This window comes from Oryctolagus cuniculus, chromosome 9, assembly GCF_964237555.1.
Source record: "Oryctolagus cuniculus chromosome 9, mOryCun1.1, whole genome shotgun sequence".
Taxonomy (NCBI): Eukaryota; Metazoa; Chordata; class Mammalia; order Lagomorpha; family Leporidae; genus Oryctolagus; species Oryctolagus cuniculus.
This window is the reverse complement of record NC_091440.1, coordinates 101,135,955-101,158,443: the sequence shown is the minus strand read 5'-3', so window position 1 is coordinate 101,158,443 and position 22,489 is coordinate 101,135,955. Positions and strand designations below refer to the sequence as shown.

General features: G+C 41.2%; 1 protein-coding gene across 2 annotated transcripts; it reads right to left on the bottom strand.

Annotated features, from left to right (window-relative positions):
• Nucleotides 1-6,281: 6,281 nt before the first annotated feature.
• Nucleotides 6,282-21,950, bottom strand: LOC108177063 (killer cell lectin-like receptor subfamily F member 2). 2 transcript variants are annotated; one of them, XM_017343624.3, is made up of 7 exons: nucleotides 21,753-21,950; nucleotides 20,317-20,415; nucleotides 18,009-18,140; nucleotides 13,024-13,166; nucleotides 11,969-12,081; nucleotides 9,024-9,173; nucleotides 6,282-6,709 (listed from the first exon to the last, which is right to left on the bottom strand). In XM_017343624.3, exons 1-6 carry the CDS (start codon nucleotides 21,889-21,891, stop codon nucleotides 9,035-9,037), a joined length of 765 nt encoding a protein of 254 aa, XP_017199113.2. In that variant the 5' UTR covers nucleotides 21,892-21,950; the 3' UTR covers nucleotides 6,282-6,709; nucleotides 9,024-9,034. The 2 variants fall into 2 exon arrangements, with proteins under 2 accessions (XP_017199113.2, XP_051706090.1); XM_051850130.2 differs by lacking the exon at nucleotides 20,317-20,415 and having other exon boundaries at nucleotides 21,753-21,936.
• Between the last annotated feature and the right edge of the window lie 539 nt (nucleotides 21,951-22,489).

The following is a 22,489-nucleotide window of genomic DNA, read 5'->3' as shown; positions in this document are numbered from 1 at the left end:
TTTAGAAATTTTCCTTTCTGCTCACTCCAAATTTCTCACTCTATTTTTTCTATAAGTATTCTGGATTCTTAGCATTCAGGACACATAACCACTATATTTAAAATTCTCAGATCTATAGAATACGATTTCTAATATATAATGCATTATAATATGAATGAAAATTTTAGTTACATTTTAAGACATTTAATTCTATGAATTCATGCTAACCATTTAAATTGTTTATTTTCCTAAGAACTTTAACTTTCTTGATTTTGGCCCCATCTTACTTTTATCATAGTTTATTAGTTTTATTTTAGTTTTGCAATATTTGCAGTATTTTAAGAGATTCAGACAAGTACCTGGGGTAATCTGAGCATGAAGACTTCACTGCAACAAGAAAACAGAAATGCAAGCAAAATTTGTATCAGATCACCACGTGGGGACCTTCAGTGTGCTCCCTTGTGAATGCCAAGGATGTTGCATAAATGACAGGATGAATAATGTGAATGAGGAAGGAATGGTTTGAACTTTGCTACTCAAACTTCTCAAATTTGAGCAACTAACAAATTGGATTTTGTGTCAGAATGTTTCTCCTGTATTATTTTTTATGTCTACTCAAGCTCCATAATCTCTCTTCAAGAAGGCATAATCTCAGTTATTGTGAAGTCTGTAATATGCATCCTATGGGTGCATCATGTGTACTCATTTATAGAAACTTAAATGGTGATAATAGGAGAGTAACATTGCAGAATGAAACTTGTAAGAGTTTGGGAAAACAGCTTAGCAGTATCTCATTACTATACTCGATCTTCTATTATAGAGCACACCTAATTTCCCATCTTTGCACTCTCTCCCTCTTTTCATTCTCATTTTCAGTTTCCTTTTCTCCCTATGCTTACACCCCCTGTTCTTTCTGATCACTCATTTGGTTATTTTAATCCCAACAAGGGTACGCAAATTCACTGTCCACAGTGAAACAAGTGCCTAGCCAGCTAGAGACTAAAAGAGGAAAATTTCTTTCCAATTAAAACAGATCGTTGATCGTTGTGTAAGTCTTCATAAAATTTAGGACTTGGTTCTAATGGTCTTTACTTAATCCAACTGTATTGTATTATTACTCCATTGTTCCTTTTTTTAAAAGATTTTATTTTATTATTATTATTATTATTATTTTTTGACAGGCAGAGTGGACAGTGAGAGAGAGAGAGACAGAGAGAAAGGTCTTCCTTTTGCCATTGGTTCACCCTCCAATGGCCGCTGTGGCTGGAGCCAGGTGCTTCTCCTGGTCTCCCATGGGGTGCAGGGCCCAGGTACTTGGGCCATCCTCCACTGCACTCCCTGGCCACAGCAGAGAGCTGGCCTGGAAGAGGGGCAACCGTGACAGAATCCGGTGCCCCGACCGGGACTAGAACCCGGTGTGCCGGCGCCGCTAGGTGGAGGATTAGCCTATTGAGCCGCGGCGCCGGCTTATTTTATTATTTTTGACAGGCAGAGTTAGACAGTGAAAGAGACAGAGAGAAAGGTCTTCCTTCCATTGGTTCACTCCCAAATGGCTGCCATGGCTGGCGCTGCGCCGATCGGAAGCCAGGAGCCAAGTGCTTCCTCCTGGTCTCCCATGCAGGTGCAGGGCCCAAGGACCTGGGCCATCCTCCACTGGCCTCCTGGGCCACAATGAGCCACGGCGCTGGCCCCTTCCATTGTTCTTCTATATCAAGGATCAATGAAGTTATTTTTCTTGGAAAACAAATGTAAAGAATAGTGACAAGGGTCTTAGCCTTAAATCGGCAATCAGTTTAGACAGTCTGGATAAGTTTAGACTGGATAGATGAAGTTTCAACATTTCAACAAACTTCAGTGGTAGTACAAAGAAGGAAGTGCCCAAGCTACAGGAAGAAATGCCCAGAGAAATCACCTCAGGGAAAATATTTTAAAGTTAGGTAAAGAAAGGGAAGGTTTTCTGTGAAGAAAACTCTGAGAGAGAATATTGCCGGCAGAGTGAAAACCGTGTGTGAGGCGTTGCACAATAAAGAAATTCTGAGTCTGGACACGCTGAAATGGAAGAGGTGTGAGGTGGGGGTAGGAGCTGGGGGGGAGGGGTAGGGAAAAGAGCGAGGCCAGGACCAGAGTTAGAGGGAGTGAAGTGCTCTGACAGATTCGGGTAAGCCTTCATGCTCTGCAGTAGTCAGAAATCACTACACACTTGCAAAGAAGACAGTGGGATCGCCAACTAAACAATTTAAAAAGGTAACTCGCAGAACATTCTAAAAGCTACGTGATATCCACAAACAGCGGCAGTGGGAATGGAGGCGTGAACGGGTCCAGGAATTTTCAGAGATGAACTCAGAGAATATGGGGCAAGCGGGACAAAGGAGACATAGGTGTTAAGAAGGAATTCCAGGCCGGTGCCGTGGTTCACTAGGCTAATCCTCCGCCTGTGGTGCTGGCACCCCGGGTTCTAGTCCCGTTGGGGTGCCACATTCTGTCCAGGTTGCTCCTCTTCCAGTCCAGCTCTCTGCTGTGGCCTGGGAGTGCAGTGGAGGATGGCCCAAGTGCTTGGGCCCTGCACCTGCAAGGGAGACCAGGAGGAAGCACCTGGCTCCTAGCTTTGGATCACTTTGGTGCACCAGCCGCAGCAGCCATTTGGGGGGTGAACCAACGGAAAAGAAGACTGACCTCCCTCTCTCTCTCTCTCTCTCTCTCTCTCTGCCTGTCAAAACAAACAAACAAACAAAAAAACAAACAAAAAACAAACAAAAAAACAAAAAAACCCCTTGGCTCTTAGTAGCTCATCAAGATTTAAGGAAACAAACAAACAAAAAACAAAAACAAAACAAAAAAAGGAATTCCAGATTTCTGTCTCAAGCAATAAGACGAATAGTAGTGCTTTCTATCTACTGATAAAGAAAGAAAAGGATATTTTAGACATACTGAGTTTCAGAAGCCTGTAGGAAATCCAGGTGGATGTGTTTAACGAAAAACAGGCTGTGCCGAGCTGGAAATAAGGAGCAAGAGGCAGCTGGGTATGGGAAACAGATGCAGACAGCTGCTGTGAGACCTCAGGGACCAGCCTCATGATAAAAGGACATTGTTTGCTTAAAGAAACGTGTTTTTCCTCTATGCATATGTGTTTCTTTAGTGACTTTCTAATTAATTTTTTAACTGTTTAGGTGACGTATAGTTCCCTAAATTTAGTCATTTTTGAGAGTTGAATCTGTACCTACAAAATGATATAACTTCAGATAGTAACTCAATCCTTGTGTATTTACAATGGGATTAAATAAAGCAATGAAAATCTTTCAAGAGATAGTTGCTACAATGCTTGGTCACATTGGATCTGTACTACTTCTTTTTTTTTTTTTTTTTTAGAGACAGAGAGAAAGGTCTTCCTTTGCCATTGGTTCACCCTCCAATGGCTGCCGTGGCTGGTGCGTTGCGGCTGGCGCATCGCGCTGATCTGAAGCCAGGAGCCAGGTGCTTCTCCTGGTCTCCCATGAGGGTGCAGGGCCCAAGGACTTGGGCCATCCTCCACTGCACCCCCCGGGCCATAGCAGAGAGCTGGCCTGGAAGAGGGTCAACTGGGACAGAATCTGGCACCCCGACCGGGACTAGAACCCGGGGTGCCGGCACCGCAGGTGGAGGATTAGCCTATTGAGCCATGGCGCCGGCCTGTACTACTTCTAATACCAAGTAGTACATGTAAAATCTTTCTTTGCTCTTTCAAGTAATTTAGTTTATCAATTATATGATTATTGTGTTAGTCCTGTCAAATAATAGAGAAATGATGTCAACAATCTGTATGACTCATGGCTTTTGTGGTACCTAATGCTGTTTCACCCTTAATGATATAATTTTTAATGTTATCTATGTTTAATCTCAACTTCATTAATTAATATTAAAATGTTACTCTCATGTTTACTAAATAATACTAATAGTATTTTAAAGAAAAATGGAAACTTTTGGTTTTTTAAAATTAAAATCACAAATGTTTTCACAACTCTCTTGAAGGATAATAAAGGATAATTACACCTGGAGCTGCAGATCTCTGAAATGCATGTAACGTGTAAGAGTTAAAATTTTTTATACTTGATTATACTTGAAATTGCATTTTTAAAGTATAACATATGCACTAACGTATAAGTTTTCACAATGATTAATGGGAAAGTCTAGCTGTCCAAAAATATTTTAATTATGTCTTTTGATGGGGAATATACTGAGAATAAATGAGGAGAAAGATGTTCAGGAGTATAATCCCACTGTGTGAGAACCATTGGAAGAGAATTCATTTGATTGTAGAGACGCTAACTTGGGAATGAGACACTAGCACAGCTGAGTATTTGGTCCCAGAATAGTAATCAAGTAGGTATGAACAATTAATAATTAAAGATTTATGGATCACTGTTTTTATCTTCCTGGAATTCTTTTGGTTTGGTCTAGCAATACTTCACATGCATCTTAAATTTACACCTTTGAGTTGCCAAAAAGCCACTGTGAATTTTAACTATGAAAATAATCCAAATTTATTTGCCTTCTGAAAGTTCATCAGACTATTTTACAATTTTAACAAACTCACTAATATACTTTTAGCTAGATTAAAAAAAGAGCATACTCTAATGAAAGAGGATATATCATAATTGATATCACATTAATACAAAGATCACAAGAGATTATGAAAATCATACACCAACAAATTGACTGCCTAGCAGAAATGGACACATTCCTAGGTATGTAAAATGTAACAAGACTGAATAATGAACATATAGAAAATTATAACAAACCAATAATGAGTGAGGAGATTGAATCAGTGATAAAAACTCTCCCATCTAAGAAAACTACATGGGTTGAATTTGACCAAACATGTCAAGAACTAACTTTAACCTTCCTCAAACTCTTACAAAAAATTGAGGATAGAGAAAGGATAGTTCCAAAAGCATTTTAAAAAGCAGTTTTCCTGATATGCAAGCCACACAAGGACATTACAAAAAATGAAAACTATAAGGCAATATCTCTGATGAACAAAGGTGCCAGGGTGCCGGCGCCACAGGTGGAGGATTAGCCAAGTGAGCCGTGGTGCCAGCCGCTTTTTCTCTTTTTAAGATTTACCTATCTATTCAAAAGTCAGAGTTACACAGAGAGAGGGAGAGACAGAGAAAGAAACATCTTTCATCTGCCACATCACCTTCCAGATGGCCTCAAAGGCCAGAGCTGGTCCAGTCCGAAGCCAGGAGCCTGGAGTTTCCTCTGTGTCTCCCACATGGGTGGCGATGGCCTAAACACCTGGGCCATCTTCCACTGCTTTCCCAGGTGAATTAGCAGGGAGCTGGATCAGAAGTGGAACACACAGGGCGTGAACTGGAGTGCCCTCATGGGATGCTGGTGCCTTACCCGGTGTGCCACAACACTAGTCTCATGATCTCTTAATTTGCCACAGTTTACTTTCATTTTTTCCCAGTATTTCATCTTTTTCCTATTCTTTCATTTGTTCCCTCCCTTCTCTTACGATTTTTTCCCACATTCCTCAAATGTTCACATTAATAAAATTGCATCTATTTTTATTATATTCATTAAGTTAATGAACATGGTTTTGTGTTCTCTGTGTTCATTTAAAATGAGTTAAAAATTCTGTATTTTAGTTCTTTTCAGATATAAATACTTCTGTAAACATGTATGTGTCTGGTAGATAGTTCAGCATGAGCAACTGGGGAGGGGCCACAAGACCCTCATCCAGGGTGAGACCAAGGGACCTGATCTCCACCAGGACCCACCTGAGACTGCCCACTTCGCAGTTTAACTTGTGGATCAAGTATCCTGATAAAATGGGAACAGCTGAAATGGAAAAGTCTAGTCTACGGCTGCATGTGCAGTGTCCAAAGGTATGCAGTTCCCGGATGTCAATCACAAGCGCCATTCATGAGCTTCAAGGCTGCCTCACTCCTCACTAGTCTTTGTCCACCATAATTGAGGGGTGAAAGCCACAAACCAGGACGAAAGCATGCCATGTTCTCACTACTGGCCGGTCCCTCTCTTGGAGCAGATGTTCATAAGCTTTGGCTTTACCCTGCTTACTTTCTTCTCTCTGAATTTGTCTAACTCACTACCACATGGCTGAAAACCAAGGCAAGCTGGCCTCTGCTGGTGACATATGGATTTGGAACAAATGTGGTTTTGTTTTGTTTGTTTTAGATTCAGTTTTACTTGCAGTGGATCTAAGGCCTTACAAGTGGGGTCTCCATTGGTAAACTTAACAGCAAACATTCACGTTGTATCTCTCTGTTCCAAGTGTAGGTTGAAAACAAAAACACAAATGACTTGGAAATTTCCTTTATTTGCCCATGTAAATTAGCACTTAGGCTTTTTACACAGTGTTTATTTCTCTGTTTGGAGGTCTAGATTACCTAGACATGGAGGAGATCATGAGACTTGTAAATTTAGGGCTGGGGAAACCACAGAAAATGCTACAAGCAGGTACTCAATAGCCCAAGTATTTATTTATCATCTGTGATACATCAGGTATCCTATCCCATAAAGTCATGAGGATTATTGGCCTTGCAGTGTTTATGCTCTATTAAAAAATACAAGTAATTAAATAAGTAAGAGTCAAGAAAAACAGAGTGCTGTTAAGATTCCATAAGCCCAAAGAGCTATGAAAATGTATATCAAATCTATATAATTCAATCTGGAGTAGAGACTGGTCAGGAATGCATTTTCCTCCAAATGGCATTTCACTGGTGACCTGAAAAATAAGAAAGAGTTACACAGGTGAGCAGAAAAGGGAAACACATTCATTACACTTAGGCCCACAATATAAGGCTAGATGAGAGGCAAGAGAAAATATGACACATGTGAAGAACTGAACAGAGTTTAGTGCGGTCACATCCAAAGGACAAGGTTGGAAGAGGGGTGGGAGTGGAAAGGACCCAAGACATGAAGCTTTGAGGAGAGGATGAAAACCTTCAAGCAATGGGAAGCAACTTGAGGGAGTTAAGTGGTGAACTGTGTGAGCTGAAGTGTATAGGGTGACTATGATCACAATACGGAAAGTTGAACTTGACAGCTAAAGCTAGAAGTGGTCAAAAAGATGGTTGCAGTAATCCAGAATGATAAGTTAGATACAAAGATGTGGTATCTGGTAAAATTGAAAGGACTTAAATGAATGTTTGAATATTGAGTGTCAACAGCAAGAGGAAGTCGTAGGACTCTGGCTTTAACTATGTGGACATGTTTCTGTACCCCACTAAGTTAATGAGTTTAATTTTTAAAAAAGATTTATTTATTTGAAAGTCAGAGTTACATCGAGAGAGAGGAGACAGAGAGAGATCTTTCATTCTCTGGTTCATTGCCCAGATGGCCACAATGGCCAGCAATGGGCCAGGCCAAAGCCAGGAGCCAGGAGCTTCATCCATGTCTCCTACATGAGCAACAGGGCCCAGGTTCTTGGGCCATCTTCCAATGCTTTTCCCAGGCCATTAGCAGGGAGCTGGAACAGAAGTGGAACAGCTGGGTCTTGAACCGGCACCCGTATGGGATGCCGGCATTGTAGGCAGTGAGTAGCTTTATGCCACAAGGTTGGTCCCAGTGAATTTAATTTTTAACATATGAAGTATGAGAAACCTTGAGATATTCAAACAGAGATATCCAGTAGGCAGGCAGAGATGAGAAACATGTGCTTGAGAGTTATGAATAAATTGATAGCAACTGAAGTTATGTAATGGATGAGTTCAGCTAGGAACTGTATATGGTTGAAGACTCAGGAAAAATTCCGGGGAATAGCAGTGTCTAAGGGATCAGAAGAGGAAAATTGACACTCCAGAGAAGACTAGGGAGAGACTGGATGGGGAGGGAAAAGTTCAGGAGATCATTGCATCATGGATGCTAAGGTTAGAGAGTATTTTTGAAGACAAGCTAGGTCAGTAATGAGCAAAGTTGCGGAGGGTTAAAGTAGGTAAAGTTCTCATTATACTTAGTGAGAAGAAAGCCATCGGTAACACAGTGAGAACATTGTACTGTAATAATAGGAAAAGCAGAAGCCCGATTTTAAAGGAACTTAGAGTGTGAGGTAGTAAGCAGTAAAGGCAGGTATAAATGAACAGCTTTTAGGAAGTTTGGCTTACAACAGGTGGGAGAAATTGGGCAGAAACTAGAAGCCACATGTGGTTGAGGGAATTTTTGTTGCAGTCTCGCATGTTTTGCTTTTGATAGAAAACAAAGAAGAGGACTTCAAAGGGAGATAATCAGGGATGTGGTCTTTTTGATAAAATTATAAAGGTTACAATCCTTAACACAGACTTGGAGAATTTGATTTAGGCAGGAAGATGTATACTCCTTCGTAAGAAATAGGAGAGAAAGAAAAAGTAATAGGCAAGAAGCAGACAGATGTGCAGACTCAGTGCTAAGAGGTTAGGAATATTCATCTAATGGCTTCTCCTTTATCTTAAAGACAAATACAAGACCCTTTGCTAATGGATTGTGAGAGGTGCAGGGAGTGAAGTATTGAGGAGACAGAAGGATAGTTTTTATCTGAAATAGTCCCACTATCAAGAATGGGAGATTACTGTGAAAACGTAGTGCTAGTGCCCAAGTAAAAGTGGGTTGAAGCGGTGTGCTTTGATTTGTAGCAACACAAATCTATACTGTCTTCTTTAGCATCATATTTGTCATAGAAACTACCTATTTCTGTAAAGATATACAAATGTAAAAATATCTGTGAACAGTTGTCAAACCAGGCACAGATTCTTTATTAATTAATTAACTAATGAATTATTCTGAGGCAGAATCCAATCACTGGCTCACTCCCCTGATGCCCACAATGACCAGGACTGGGTCAGGAGAAAGCTGGAAACCAGAACTCAATCCAGGTCTCCCATGTGAGTGTCAGGAACCCAATTTCTTGAGCTGTCTCCACTGCCTGCCAGAGCTTGCATTAGTAGGAAGCCGGAGTCAGGAGCCAGAGCCAGATATGGAACCCAGGAACCCTGATATGGGACACAAGTGTCTTAATGCTGGGCCAAAGGCCTGCCCCGTGAACATTTCTTTGTTGGGAAGGATACCTGAGATCAGTTTAGGGGTCATTCTCTGATGGTGAAGGAATCACTTCTTGACAAATCCAGTAACTTTGAATGAAACACTTCTCAGAGAAGATACCCTTCTTGGTTATCACAGCACAGGCATGCTCTTCCACTTGGCCTGTGACTTGGAATCTGAAAAGGAAAAGACGCGTTAGTTCATGGGAGCAGGACTCTTTCTAGCTATCTGTCCTCAGTCTGCTGAAAGCACAGCTCTGTACGTTGCCTCTGTCCTTGGGCTTGCGTACTCTACAAGCTGTTGATGCAAGCCATGGTAATACATGGATAGGGAGTGCATACTGAGAACACTGCCTTCATTAAGAAAGGAAATGATCCAGATGATTTCTTAACCAAAAGTGATCATTCGTAAATGACCCATAGAAATAAAAATGTGAATTAATAAAAATATTGTTTTGCAATTTCCCTTTTTTACACTTGATGTTAGCCAAAAGGATGAGAAGCAATGTAATTTCTTTTTAAATAAATATTTATTTATTATTTATTTGAAAGGTAGGGTTAGTACGCACATGCATGAGACAGAGAGAAAGAGGGAAAGAGAGGGAGAGAGAGAGAGAGAGAGAAAGAGGGATCCTCCATCTGCTGGTTCACTCCCAAATGGCAGCAACGGCCAGGGCTGTGCCGTGCGCATGCCAGGAGCCCAGAGCTTCCTCCTGGTCTTACATGTGGGTGCAGGGACCCAAGCACTTGGGCCATCTTCTGCTGCTTTCCCAGGTGCATTAGCATGGAGCTGGGTCAGAAGTGGAGCAGCTGGGTCTCAACTGGTGCCCATATAGGATGCTGGCATCACAGGCAATGGCTTAACCCACTACCCCACTACGCCAGCCCCAGTTTTTGCAATTTCATGCAGTTATATGAAAACTAAAGTTACCACAGAAAATCCTGACTCAATCTTTTTGCATGTTTGAAACAACTGAATGCCAGCTATATAGCAGACAATGCCTTAGTCATCATTTGAAGATTTGGGAATATCGGCACATCCAAACATATACATGGTTTAAAAAAAATATGAAACCATTTTTCTGGGGAAAGCAAATCAAACTATTCCTTTTCCTCTTTCAGACCCAAATCCCAAATGACACACCTTTGAAAAATTTTTTAAGTGTTTTTGATGAACCTCCTTGATTCTACAGAGGACCCTAAGAAAGAAGATTTCTCCTTGATACAAACAGACTTCACTGAAGTGAAGCTGCAAAGCTGCAGATGTTGCTAAAAGTGGCCACAGCAACTCCCGGTGGGGGAAGAAGTGAGAGTTACAGTGAGGAGTAGGGGAGAAGAGCTCAGCACCCCGACATTTTTTAAACTTACCTGGACGTCTCAGCAAAAGGATTTCTGTGCATACATGTACATAAGGGGATACCCAAATCTTTCACCCTTGTCACAAAAGAAGGAAAGTCCCTCTTAATTTTTTTTTCCATGATGTTTAAATCAACTTCTCCTGGCTTTGAAAAATACGCCACAGGGCAATTTCATCATCTTAAAAAATCAGAAAATAACTCAATTTTAAGGACCACATTAGTAAATGAATAGTTCTAAGCAAGTTTGAGTGTAAATGGATAGAAGGGGCTTTAAAAATAAGTTGGAAAAAAAAATAAGTTGGTAGAGTTCTATTAGATATAATCAAAGATGAAATTTTAAAATTAATCTAATGTATGTGTTTACTGTGGTTTGGATATAGTTTGAAGGTGGTTCATGTGCTAGAAACTCACCCCCATGTGGCAGTGCTGAGGTGGTGGCACCTCAAAGAATTAGTCATTCGGGGTGCTGGAAGAATGAATGCTGGTATCGTGAGCATGGGTTCTTGTAAAGCGAGACCAGCCCAAACACCTGTCCTCTTCTGCACGTGGCTGGGTCGCTTCTGATTCCTCTGCCAGGATGTGACACAGTCAGGGGCCAGTTTGGGCCCTCTGCCCACGAGAATCGTGAGACAAAGAAGCCTCACGTGTATTGTTTAGCAATAGAAAACAGAGTAACACTGTGTGAAATGGAACAGGTGTGGAATACAAACGTTGACAGGCTGTGAGAGGTCTCAGAGAAACTCCTCATTTGCAGGGTCACCTTCTGTACCAGTGGTGGGCCTGCTGACTGACTCTGGGCACCAATACTCTTCCCAATCTCCTTTGCATCTGTTTAAGATGCACACTTCCACTTCACATTTCCAAGAAGGTTGGTGAAATTTTTGATCATCATTGAAACCTTATACCAAGAGGAGAAAGGCTCACCTGGAAACCCCCCCCCCTTTTTTTTCTTGTTTGAATTTATCTGTAGGGTATTTTTTTTTAAGATTTTAAAATCTTTTTAAAATCTTTTAAAAAAGATTTTAAGGTCCTCCCTCCCAACTGGTTCACTCCCCAAATGGTCACAACAGTCAGAGTCAGGCTGAGCCAAAACCAGGAGCTAGGAGCTTCCTCTGGGTCTCCCATGTTGGTACAGGGGCCTAAGCACCTGGGCCATCCTCCGCTGCTTTCCTAGGCCATGAGCAGGGAGCTGGATCAGAAGAGGAGCAGCCAGGACACAAACCAGTGCCCATATGGGATGCTAGCACTGCAGGCAGAAGCCAAGCAGAGGTCTAGCCCACTATACCACAGCCCCTAGCCCCAAACCCTGTGTTTTTGCCTGTTTTTTGGGATTAGTGTGTAACATCAGCTTACAGAACAGATGTGATAAAAGTACATGAAGATGTTTTTTGAAACCTCCTGAATCATTAACTGAAAGCCTAAAAATGAAAATAAATAAGTTTAGAAGTCTCTATTTCTCTAAGTCAAACGATCTAATCATTCACACGTCAAAAGAGATCAAGCTCCAGAGTTTACAGGAACCAACAGTCCACCTGGAGATTCAGGTAGCCACCAGCAGGAGTTTGCTGCTTCAACCCATATTTCTTCAATGATATTCAAAGGCCAAACACTCACAACTGTAGATTTAATGGTGTGCCATCCAGCCAGGTCCATGTCTTTTGTGGATGTGAAACATTTAATCCAATCCAAAAGTAGATTCCATCCTGTATGTTACTCTGTATGAAATCCTGAGAAAGGGAGTCCCGAGAGAATTAACTGAATTCAACCTCTTAGCATAGTCTCTTCTTGGCTTTTGTCCAGATTTAACAAAGTTTTGATACTTATATCCTTAATGAGGAAAATTTTAAAAGTGGTTCCCTATCTATTTAGGGAAGAACAATCATATAGAAATGTCTTCAATGTACGTGATTCTTGCATACATTGTGTGAAGGCCCATGTTGCTTATTGGTATTCAAGAAGATGATGTGAACAGCAACTCATGAAGGAGTGGCAAAGGGTTATAAAGCAACAGCAAAGAATAAATAAGCCTGCCAGAGGAATCCACACCTACTCATTGCTTTTGCCAACCAACTTGTAGCCCTGAAAAAACACCTGTGCCTACTCTGAAACTACACAATAACCAAACAAAAAAATCCATCTTCTCTACCCAAGATACGAAAGATATGCTACAGATCGGTGTTTCAAAAAGAGCTCCCATCTTTTTCTCAAAGAGACCAGGTGGAAGGATGGCCTGGATAGTAAATGATCCTGGGTTAAACACCCAGCTTTGCCAGTTATATGTTGTATGAAATAGGCCAGCTCTGTATCTGTGAAGGTCTGCAGATTCCTCTTGAGGATGCAGAAGTTTTAACCTGCTTTGCAGATTCATTGTCAGCACTAATTTACTTAACATTTGTAAAATGCCTCACTTAGGGCCAAATGCGTGGAAGGGATTCAGCAAATGTCAGCAATTATCAGTACTACAATTCTAATCTCATGAAATGTACCCCTGCAGGTTCTTCAAAAAGCTCATGGGAAAACAGAATTGGAAGATAAGCTTATTTTGGTCCAAAAAATTTTGAAATCTATGTGCAATTTTCATAATATGTGTTTTCCATGAACTCTTTGAAAACCCCACACATTTCTCCCAGCTTTGACAGGGCTACTCTTCATGACCCATTAGCTCTTACCAGTTCTGCCTTGTCTTGGATCATCAAGAGATGTGATTTTTTTACTGAACAGGATTTTTGGCTATCGATCCACGATTTAAAATTCATGAAAAACTTATAGCATTTTCCTTTTTTCTGCAGCCAGTCATTAGGGCATACATTTGCTGAAATGGAAAAATAGGGAGAAATAGGAATGAGAAAGAGGTTTAAGATCAAAAATGATTTTTGTTTTCATTTTTATTTCATTTTAAAATTTAGTTATTTATGTGAAATACAGAGAGATAGACAGACCGATTCTGCCCCCCACCCCACCCCCGCCCCGACACACACACAGAGATCTTTCATCTGCTGGTTCACTCACATTTGTGTGTGAGTGAACCCAGGGCTGGTCTAGGCCAAAACCAGGAGAGCAGATCGAAAGCTGAGTCTGCTACACAGGTGGCAGCTACTCAAGTATTTTAACCATCATCTGCTGCTTCCTGGGACGCCATTAACAGGAAGCTGGAGCCAGAACTCTAATCCAGGCACCCTGAGGTGAGATGCAGGTGCCCAAATGGTTTTTTAACCACTGAGCCAAAAACCTGTCCCAGCACTATTTTTTTTTTTTTTTTTTGGGACAGGCAGAGTGGATAGTGAGAGAGAGAGAGACAGAGAGAAAGGTCTTCCTTTTGCCATTGGTTCACCCTCCAATGGCCGCCACGGCTGGCGTGCTGCGGCCGTTGCACTGTGCTGATCGGAAGGCAGGAGCCAGGTACTTATTCTGGTCTCCCATGGGGTGCAGGGCCCAAGCACTTGGGCCATCCTCCACTGCTTTCCTGGGCCACAGCAGAGAGCTGGCCTGGAAGAGGGGCAACCGGGACAGAATCTGGTGCCCCGTCTGGGACTAGAACCCGGGGTGCCGGCGCCGCTAGGTGGAGGATTAGCCTATTGAGCTGTAGCGCCGGCCCCAGCACTAATTTTTAAAACTGTTCTCTTAAAAGTAAGAGTTTTCCACCACTTTCACAAAATGAACCCTCCTCCACTGATGAATAATCTTTAGTCAAGGTAAATGCCAGACATACTCATTATTACGCTGTTTATTGAGCAATTACTGCATATCAAATACTTATTGAATTTGCTACAGAGGCATAAGATTGCTAACTTGATAGTCTTCATTTTACAGATCAGGATGTTAAAGGTATCGTAAAATTAAGTGCAAAGTGGGAAACTGAAGTAAAATTTAAATAACTTCCTCAGGGTGACATGGCTGATAAGTCAGAGGGAACTTTAAAGCCTTGGCACTATTCTTACATTTAGACAGGCTATAGAGAAAATAAAAGATGATGGGGTTTGGAGGCACTAAAAGGGTAAACTTTCAGCCATCTGATCTCGGACTCTCCGGCCGCGTCATGACTGAATGGAGCTGACTGTCAGGCTTCACAGCAGCCCACACGCTGTACACAGAACTTCTTCTCGGACAGCAAAGATCCGAGTGAAATATTAACTTGGTAATTTTAGCAATCAAAATCCTAGCAGCCTAATGAAAGAAAAGCAGGACGTTTTAAACACAGGATAAGTAGAAACATGTTCCTGTCTTTACAGCAGGCACCACCTTACAGCTCTACCAGGAATTCCCAGGAGGCTTTGCAACAATTCCAGATCAAAGGGGGAGAGGGTCACCTTTGAAAACAGACAGCCTAAAAGGTAGCAGGAGTGAACCAGCCGCGAAATTGCTCCTTCAAAGCACCTTTCTGATGCAGAAAAATTTATTTCACATCATGTTTTCTCAGAACTTTGCAAAGCAAATAGTTCACTATGACCCATGTCTATGTTTTGACCACCAGATTTATCTCTATGGAAAAGGAAAACTTGAAACCGATATTCAAACATATCTGTATTCAGAAATATGCACACACAGGTTTCAACTAATTTTTTATGTTAAGCTGAATCATAGGTACCTAAGTATTCATTCTATCTGTTTAAGATAGTAATTATTTTCATAATTCAAATGCATAATTTTTAAAGTATTTATGAAATGGGATAAAAACTTATCTAATGTGCTTTTATCAAATGAGATGAATATGAAAATGTAAACTATAAAATACTTTATAAAAAAGTTAATTATTATTGTTACAGCCTAGTGGGTTTCTTAGAGTAGGAGGAATCACACTATTTGGGGAAAATATCACGTGCTGAGTTTCTGATTTTAATAAGCAAAGTACCCTAATTCTTCCTGCCCTCTTCCCAGGAAATTTCATTTTATAAGTAGTAACCAAAAGCATATGGAAATATTGTATCAATAAACTATGGCCAGGAAAAATACTCAACAATATACCCCAGATCAGAACTGAGGACAAATCTTTGCTAAAATCACCAGTTTGGTTAGTTTTGCTGAAACTCAAAATTATAAATAATTGAAAACAATAGATTTTGAGCTCCCCTGCTTTTCAGAGGTTTACTTTGCTATGGTAGCATTTGGCCTCTAAAATAAAGCACGAATTATTCACTTCACTCTATTTGTCTAAAAGCCACTTGGCACAAGCCTAATGTGCAGCCTATATCAGTGCAGTGAGATGGAGAGGAAGAGGTTCATTGAGAGTTATGGTGATTTAGAGTGTGAAGAGCTGGCATTCACACATGCCAAGAATAAGATCATGGAGCGAACCGAGTAATTCTTGTGCCGTGGTGCCAGGATTCTCAGAGGAGAAGCCCTCCAAATGACAGAAGGAAGTTCAGAGGCTCCCCTGGATGAGGAATGATACAGCAGTGCCCTGTGCCGACCTATTAAGGAGCTGTGATAAAAGGACTAAATGCATAAGGATGCCTAGAGTCATATTTTCCATGTTGTATTCTATCACTGTGAGTGTCAGTATTTAACTAGAATATGGTTTCTAATTATCACAACTTAACATAGAACCAGAAATATATTTTAGTATAGTTCATTGTATTTGAACTGGGCAAAAATGTATAGTTCTTCATAGATTTTACACTTTGGAAATAGTTGTAACTTAAAAGGAAACTTTCACTTTCTTGTTCTACATTAAGTACTTATAAATAAGAGAAGACTGAACACCTCAGTTCTTTATGAAGAGCCTAAAAAAGGTAAGTAAGCATTTTAAAGATAAAAAATATAAATATCCAATATATGTAACTTTATATTTAATTTCCCTATTATTTAAGAAATACAATTAAAATGAAGTATATGTGTTTTTATCATAGTTTGGTGTATGCTCTGAACCATGCGATTATACTGGAAGGATTCAGAGTCGGGAGTTGCAATGCACAGCTGAATATTCCAAAGCGAAGAACTGGATTGTCACAAGAGAAGACTCCAAGTTGAAAGGTTTTGCTGCTTTTTATTAACTTACAGATGCTTGCTTAGCTGGAGGTTGGAGTACAAAGCGAAGAACTGAGCTGTGAGAAAAGGGCCTGCTCGAAGCTCACAGAGCCACCTAGGCCATGTTAGAGGCTTAGAGTGTATTCTGAAGAATCTGGAGTGTCACCAGAGTGTGTTAAGCACAGGAGGGACCTGGCCCCTGTGTTTTGGAAAGATCCTACCAACTGAATACACACCTAGACACCACCTGTAAATTGGTAATTAGCAATTCCCTTCTTCTTGAGACATACCAGTCTCCAATGGTCTTGCATTTTAATCTTTTGACATTTGCACTTTAAAAGAATGATTTGGAACACCTTAATCATATATTATAAAAATAATAATTACAGAAACAGTAATCATTCTCATATATAAGTAATATCTGTGTGAATAAAAAGATAAGGGCAATTGGTCATAGAGTAATAGACAAGCAATCAACAAAACTAACAAAGCTATTTTAGGCCAAAGCATCCTACAGCTTTCCATCAAATCCTTCAGATTTCCACCAAATTTCTTCAAAATTGATTGCATCTTAAATTCTCATGCAAGTAGACTATTCTAATCATTAATACATATAATGCTATCTGGGTGATGTTCCACTAGGTAGGATGGGTGTTCCAGGAGCATGGCTCTGTTGTGGTGAAGCAGCTGTTGTCATGTGACCCTTAACCCATGCTCCACCACCTGCACTTCAGAGACACCAAAATCCACTCTGGAAGCTCCTCCAGGGCTTCCGTCAGGAAAGGGCTTTAGTAGATCCAACTGCACACAGCAGTGCCTGCAGGTTTGATCTTTGCCATCTCACACATTGATCCTGAGATTCCTATGGGCAGTGACTGTTTCTTAAAATCTCTGCTGTCTCATCAGTAAGCCAAATATTTTGTTTATGACTAATAAATATATAAACTCAAGTAAATAAGAACTTGGAAAATTGTGAGAGATCGTGGTTACTGGTAGAACAAGCATAAAACCTGAAGTAGTAGCAAGTTAGCTACTGGAGACGGTGGTATGGGAGAGCAGCTTGGCAGTGGTGAGGGTGTAGAGCAGTGACCTGGATAAATGAGCAGGACCAGAATGGGAGGCAGTAGCTGCAATAAGAGCATGACTTTCAGAGCGCTGTGCCCCTGCGCCACGTGTCCCTCTGCCAGCAGGTGTGTGAATTGAAGGCATTGGAAATTTAACAGATGAAAACAGAGGCCTTCTCGCAGCTTCTCTTATCTGTCCAGATCTGACTGAAAGCAGAAACTTCTGAGAAATGAGCTACCATAAAGTCCCTCTTTGCATCTTTATTCTCAGCAGAAAAACCAAGTGTAAACCTAGACCACAAATCCCCTTTCTGAAGCAGGTTTTTTTTTAACCATGAAGAAAATGGGAAACCCGCTCAGTTTCCTATCTCCAGTTTGTTCCCCTTCATTCTTCCTAAAGAAATGCGTTTGCTGCTCCCACAGAGGCATTTCCTCCAGTCTCTGTTCTCCCTACCCGGCTTGCTTAACCCTTTAGTGAGAGAGCTACTGCTTCTGTCAGCTCCTGTGCACACCTTAGTAAACCTTCCTGTTTTGTTAACCTGTCTTTTGTCGGTTTTACTTGGCAGGACCCCTTAGTACAAACTAGCTTTTCCTTCCTGAAAAGACAGTGATATAAAACCACTTACCTGGGGCGTTTGTATTGTTCGGTGGCTTCCTGGGAGACAGATTCATACAATTGCAATATTTGGTTCCATTCTCACTACTACATAGCTCCCCACTGTGGTTGTCACTGAAGGAATATATGCTTAGATGACTTACTAAGAAAGTAGAAAAATAGTAACACTAGTTAGATTTCTATAACGTTAAGTCCATGCCCGTAAATTATTTATTTGAATGAATCTGCCGAGGGCATGCAGGAACTGCTGATTGAGAGGAGGCTCATTGCAACCTGTAGCAGTTCAGCTTCATGCTCCTTCATCTGAAGCAGCTTTGTAGATATTGCATTCTTTTTTTTTTTTTTTTTTTTTTTTACAAAGAGAAGGTTTGTGGCAACTTTGTATTGTGCAAGATTATTGGCATCATTTATCCAACAGCATGGGCTCAGTTCATGTTTCTGTGATATTTTGGCAAGCCTCACTATATTCCTAATGTTTTCTTATCATATCTGCCGCGGTGACCTGTGGTCAGTGAGCTCTCGTGTTACCATAGTAATTGTTTGGGGCACCTTGAAGCACACAAAGATGGCAAACTTAGTGGATAAATGTGTGTGTTCTGACTGTTCTTCTGGCTCTCTCCATTTTCTTGGGCCTACCCATTCCCTGAGAAACAATCAACAATATTGCAATTAGACCAACTAATGACTTTGCAAAGGCTCCTAATGAAAGGAAGGAGTGAGTGCTTCGCCCTTAAAAATCAACAGGTGGAAGTGATTACACTTAGTGAGGAAGGCATGCCAAAAGCCCAGAGAGACTGAACACAAGGCCTCTTGCACCACTTTCACTAAGTCATAAATGCAAAGGAAAAGTTCTTGAAAGCAATAGAAGTGCTACTCCTGCAATACATGAATGACAAGAAAGCCAAGGCTAGCCACCAGAGAAAAAGAGTATGGCTGGCTGAAAACTCAGATACTCATCTGGATGTCTGTTTTAGCAATACAGTATGCCTTAATTCAGTGTGTACATTTTTTTGTGCATCATGCTAGCTCATGCAACTAGATTCCAGTGTAGTATAAGCATAACTTTTACATGCACTGCAAAACTGGGCCAAGCCGAAGCCAGGAGCCAGGAGCTTCATTCTGTCTCTCACACGGATGGCAGGGGCTCAAGCACTTGAGCCATGTCCTACTTTCTTGGGTGCATTGGATTTTGAAGTAGAACATCCTAGACTCAAATTGGTGCCCATATGATCTCCTGGCATTGCAGGACACGGGTTAATGCACTGAGCTCCTGGATTTAAATTATCAAGCTGCTCAAAAATTCTGTTCAAAACTTCAAACTATCATGTCACTTGCAAGATCCAAACATTTGATATAAAAGGGTTCAATGAAGCTGGCGCCGTGGCTCAATAGGCTAATCCTCTGCCTGCGGCACCAGTACACCAGGTTCTAGTCCCAGTCGGGGCGCCAGATTCTATCCCAGTTGCCCCTCTTCCAGGACAGCTCTCTGCTGTGGCCTGGGTACAGTGGAGGATGGCCCAAGTCCTTGGGCCCTGCACCTGCATGGGAGACCAGGAGAAGCACCTGGCTCCTGGCTTTGGATCAGTGCCGTGCACCGGCCGCAGCGCACTGGCTACAGCGGCCATTGGAGGGTGAACCAGCAGCAAAGGAAGACCTTTCTCTCTGTCTCTCTCTCTCACTGTCCACTCTGCTTGTCAATAAATAAATAAATAAATAAAAATAAAAGGATTCAATGAATTTCCATGAAAGTAAGTTCTCTCATCAAAATATGAAATTTCAGTTCATAGAACTGAACTCTTAGATGAGAGTGCTTCAGAATATTCATGGAAAATGAAATTTTAAAAGAAAAGCTGGGGCTGGTGCCATGGCTCACTTGGTTAATCCTCCGCCTGTGGCACCAGCATCCCATATGGGCACTGGGTTCTAGTCCCGGTTGCTCCTCTTCTAGTCCAGCTCTCTGCTGTGGCCCGGGAGGGCAGTGGAGGATGGCCCAAGTGCTTGAGCCTCTGCACCCGCATGGGAGACCAGGAAGAAGCACCTGGCTCCTGGCTTCGGATTGGCGTATCTCCGACCGTAGCAGCCATTTGGGAGGTGAACCAACGCAAGGAAGACCTTTCTCTCTGTCTCTATCCCTCACTATCTAACTCTATCTGTCAAATAAAAGAAAAAAATTTAAAAAAAGAAAAAAAAAGAAAAGCTTTTTTTTGGTGCAAAACATTTTGAAATCTATGCGTATTTTTTCCATGAACCTTTAAGACTCTTCATGAAGGAAATTCAGCTATCCCTATAGTAAAAGATGTGGCTTTCCAGTTACTCACCCCAAATACATAGTCCTATCACCGTGGCCACCAGTGCAGCTATGACAATGCAGGTCAGTCTCAGAGCAGTCTGATGCCACTTTGGACACTCCTGGTAATCTGTAATGATTCATTTTCCTTCTGAAACATTTTGACATTTAAAAGGAACTTGAAAATGTGCCATAGCAATGGCAAATTAGCAGGGATTATATTGTCTGAGAATGGGGGAAAGAAGCCTGCAGGGTCCACTAAATTCTCTTGAGATGAACACATACTTAATTATCCTTAAATAATTGAATTTATTGACTATAAATAAAAGGTCAAAATGCTTTATTTGCTGTTTATTAAGTACTCTTCTTACGTTAATCCTTCTATTCCAAAATTAACAGTTCACGCAGCTAGGGATATTAGTTGATCAAACTGATTTGTCAAAAATTTTCACTAAAATATGTCATTTGGCTTTATTTATAATTTGAAATACAGAGATAACATTCTATGGGATTAAGGCTCAGGAAGGAAAAATATAAATAGTAGCAACATAATGAAATGAGAGTAATAGTGAAAGTCTGTGTAGATACATAAGCAAGAATGAGTGTTGTAGCCATCTTCCCAATTGCTCTTTTTTTTTAATTTTTATTTTTTGACAGGCAGAGTGGACAGTGAGAGAGAGAGACAGAGAGAAAGGTCTTCCTTTTGCCGTTGGTTCACCTTCCAATGGCCGCCGCGGCTGGCGTGCTGTGGCCGGCGCACCGCGCTGATCCGATGGCAGGAGCCAGGTACTTATCCTGGTCTCCCTTGGGGTGCAGGGCCCAAGCACTTGGGCCATCCTCCACTGCACTCCCGGACCACAACAGAGAGCTGGCCTGGAAGAGGGGCAACTGGGACAGAATCCGGCACCCCGACCGGGACTAGAGCCCAGTGTGCCAGTGCCGCAAGGCGGAGGATTAGCCTAGTGAGCCGCGGCGCCGGCCCCCAATTGCTCTTTGAAATAAAACTTTTTTGTTTATATTGACTCCTAATGCTAACCTTATTGACTGTTATCTTTTGCTTTAATTAAATAAGCCTTGTAACACTTTCACAATTTTCAACTCAGGGAAAGTGAAATCTAATTTACCACATCCAGTTTTAACAAGATTTAAAAACATATAAGTGAGAGTACTTTGAAAAGTTAGCAGAAAACCAGAATTAAGATATGTTTATTTGGTGGTCTTAATTTCATTTTTTTCCATGAACTTTTTGAAGCACACTTGTGTGTTAGGAACTGGGCTGGATAACCTCACAGTCTATTGGGAAGATATCTATGTAAACATATTCTTTCAAAATAAGCTAACAGTATCTATGAATACCAAGATCTGTTTCAAGTTCTTAAAAGCTCTCAGTGAGTATCTAAAGTTTAATTCCACACAAAAAAATTCTAAGCATAATCTCTGGTCTAATGGAGGATTACAGATTCCTACCTTTGTGTGTCCACTTGTGTTGGCAATGATGAGGATATTTCCTTGGCTTCTTCATTATAGATCCCTTTGTGCTTTGCATCTCTTCAACCATCCCATAAATAGAATACTCCATCATTGAGTGAGATGGAAAGAGAGACATCCCTTGACAAAAAGTAGAATCAGTCTACAGTCTACAAACTGTGGCAATCAAATAAAGCTTGTAGCTATAAAACCACACAGGATATGGTTTAAGTAAAGAGAACTTCAATTTATTTGTTTATTTATTTGACAGACAGGGAAACAGAGAGAGAGAGAGTGAGAGAGAGAGAGAGAAACGAAGAAAGACAGAGCTCCCATTTACTGGTTCGCTCTCCAAATATTTGCAATGGTTGGGACTGGGCCAGGTCAAAACTGGGAGCTGGGAGCTGAGAGCTCAGGTCAAGTCTCCTGTGGGTGGCAAAAACTCAATATTAGATATCACCTGCTGTATCCCAGGGTTCAAATTAGCAGGAAGCTGGAATCAGGAGCAGAGCTGGGACTTATTCCTAGGTACTCTGATATAGGATGCAGGCGAACTAACTAGCAACTTAGAAAGGAGCTTAACCACTAGGCTATGTGCTTACAATAAAAATTTTCTTTTGGCATTTATTAAAAAATATTTATTTATTTATTTGAAAGGCAGAGTTACACACAGAGGGAGAGCCAGAGAAAGAAAGAGATCTTCCATCCACTGGTTCACTCCCCAAATGGCTGCCATA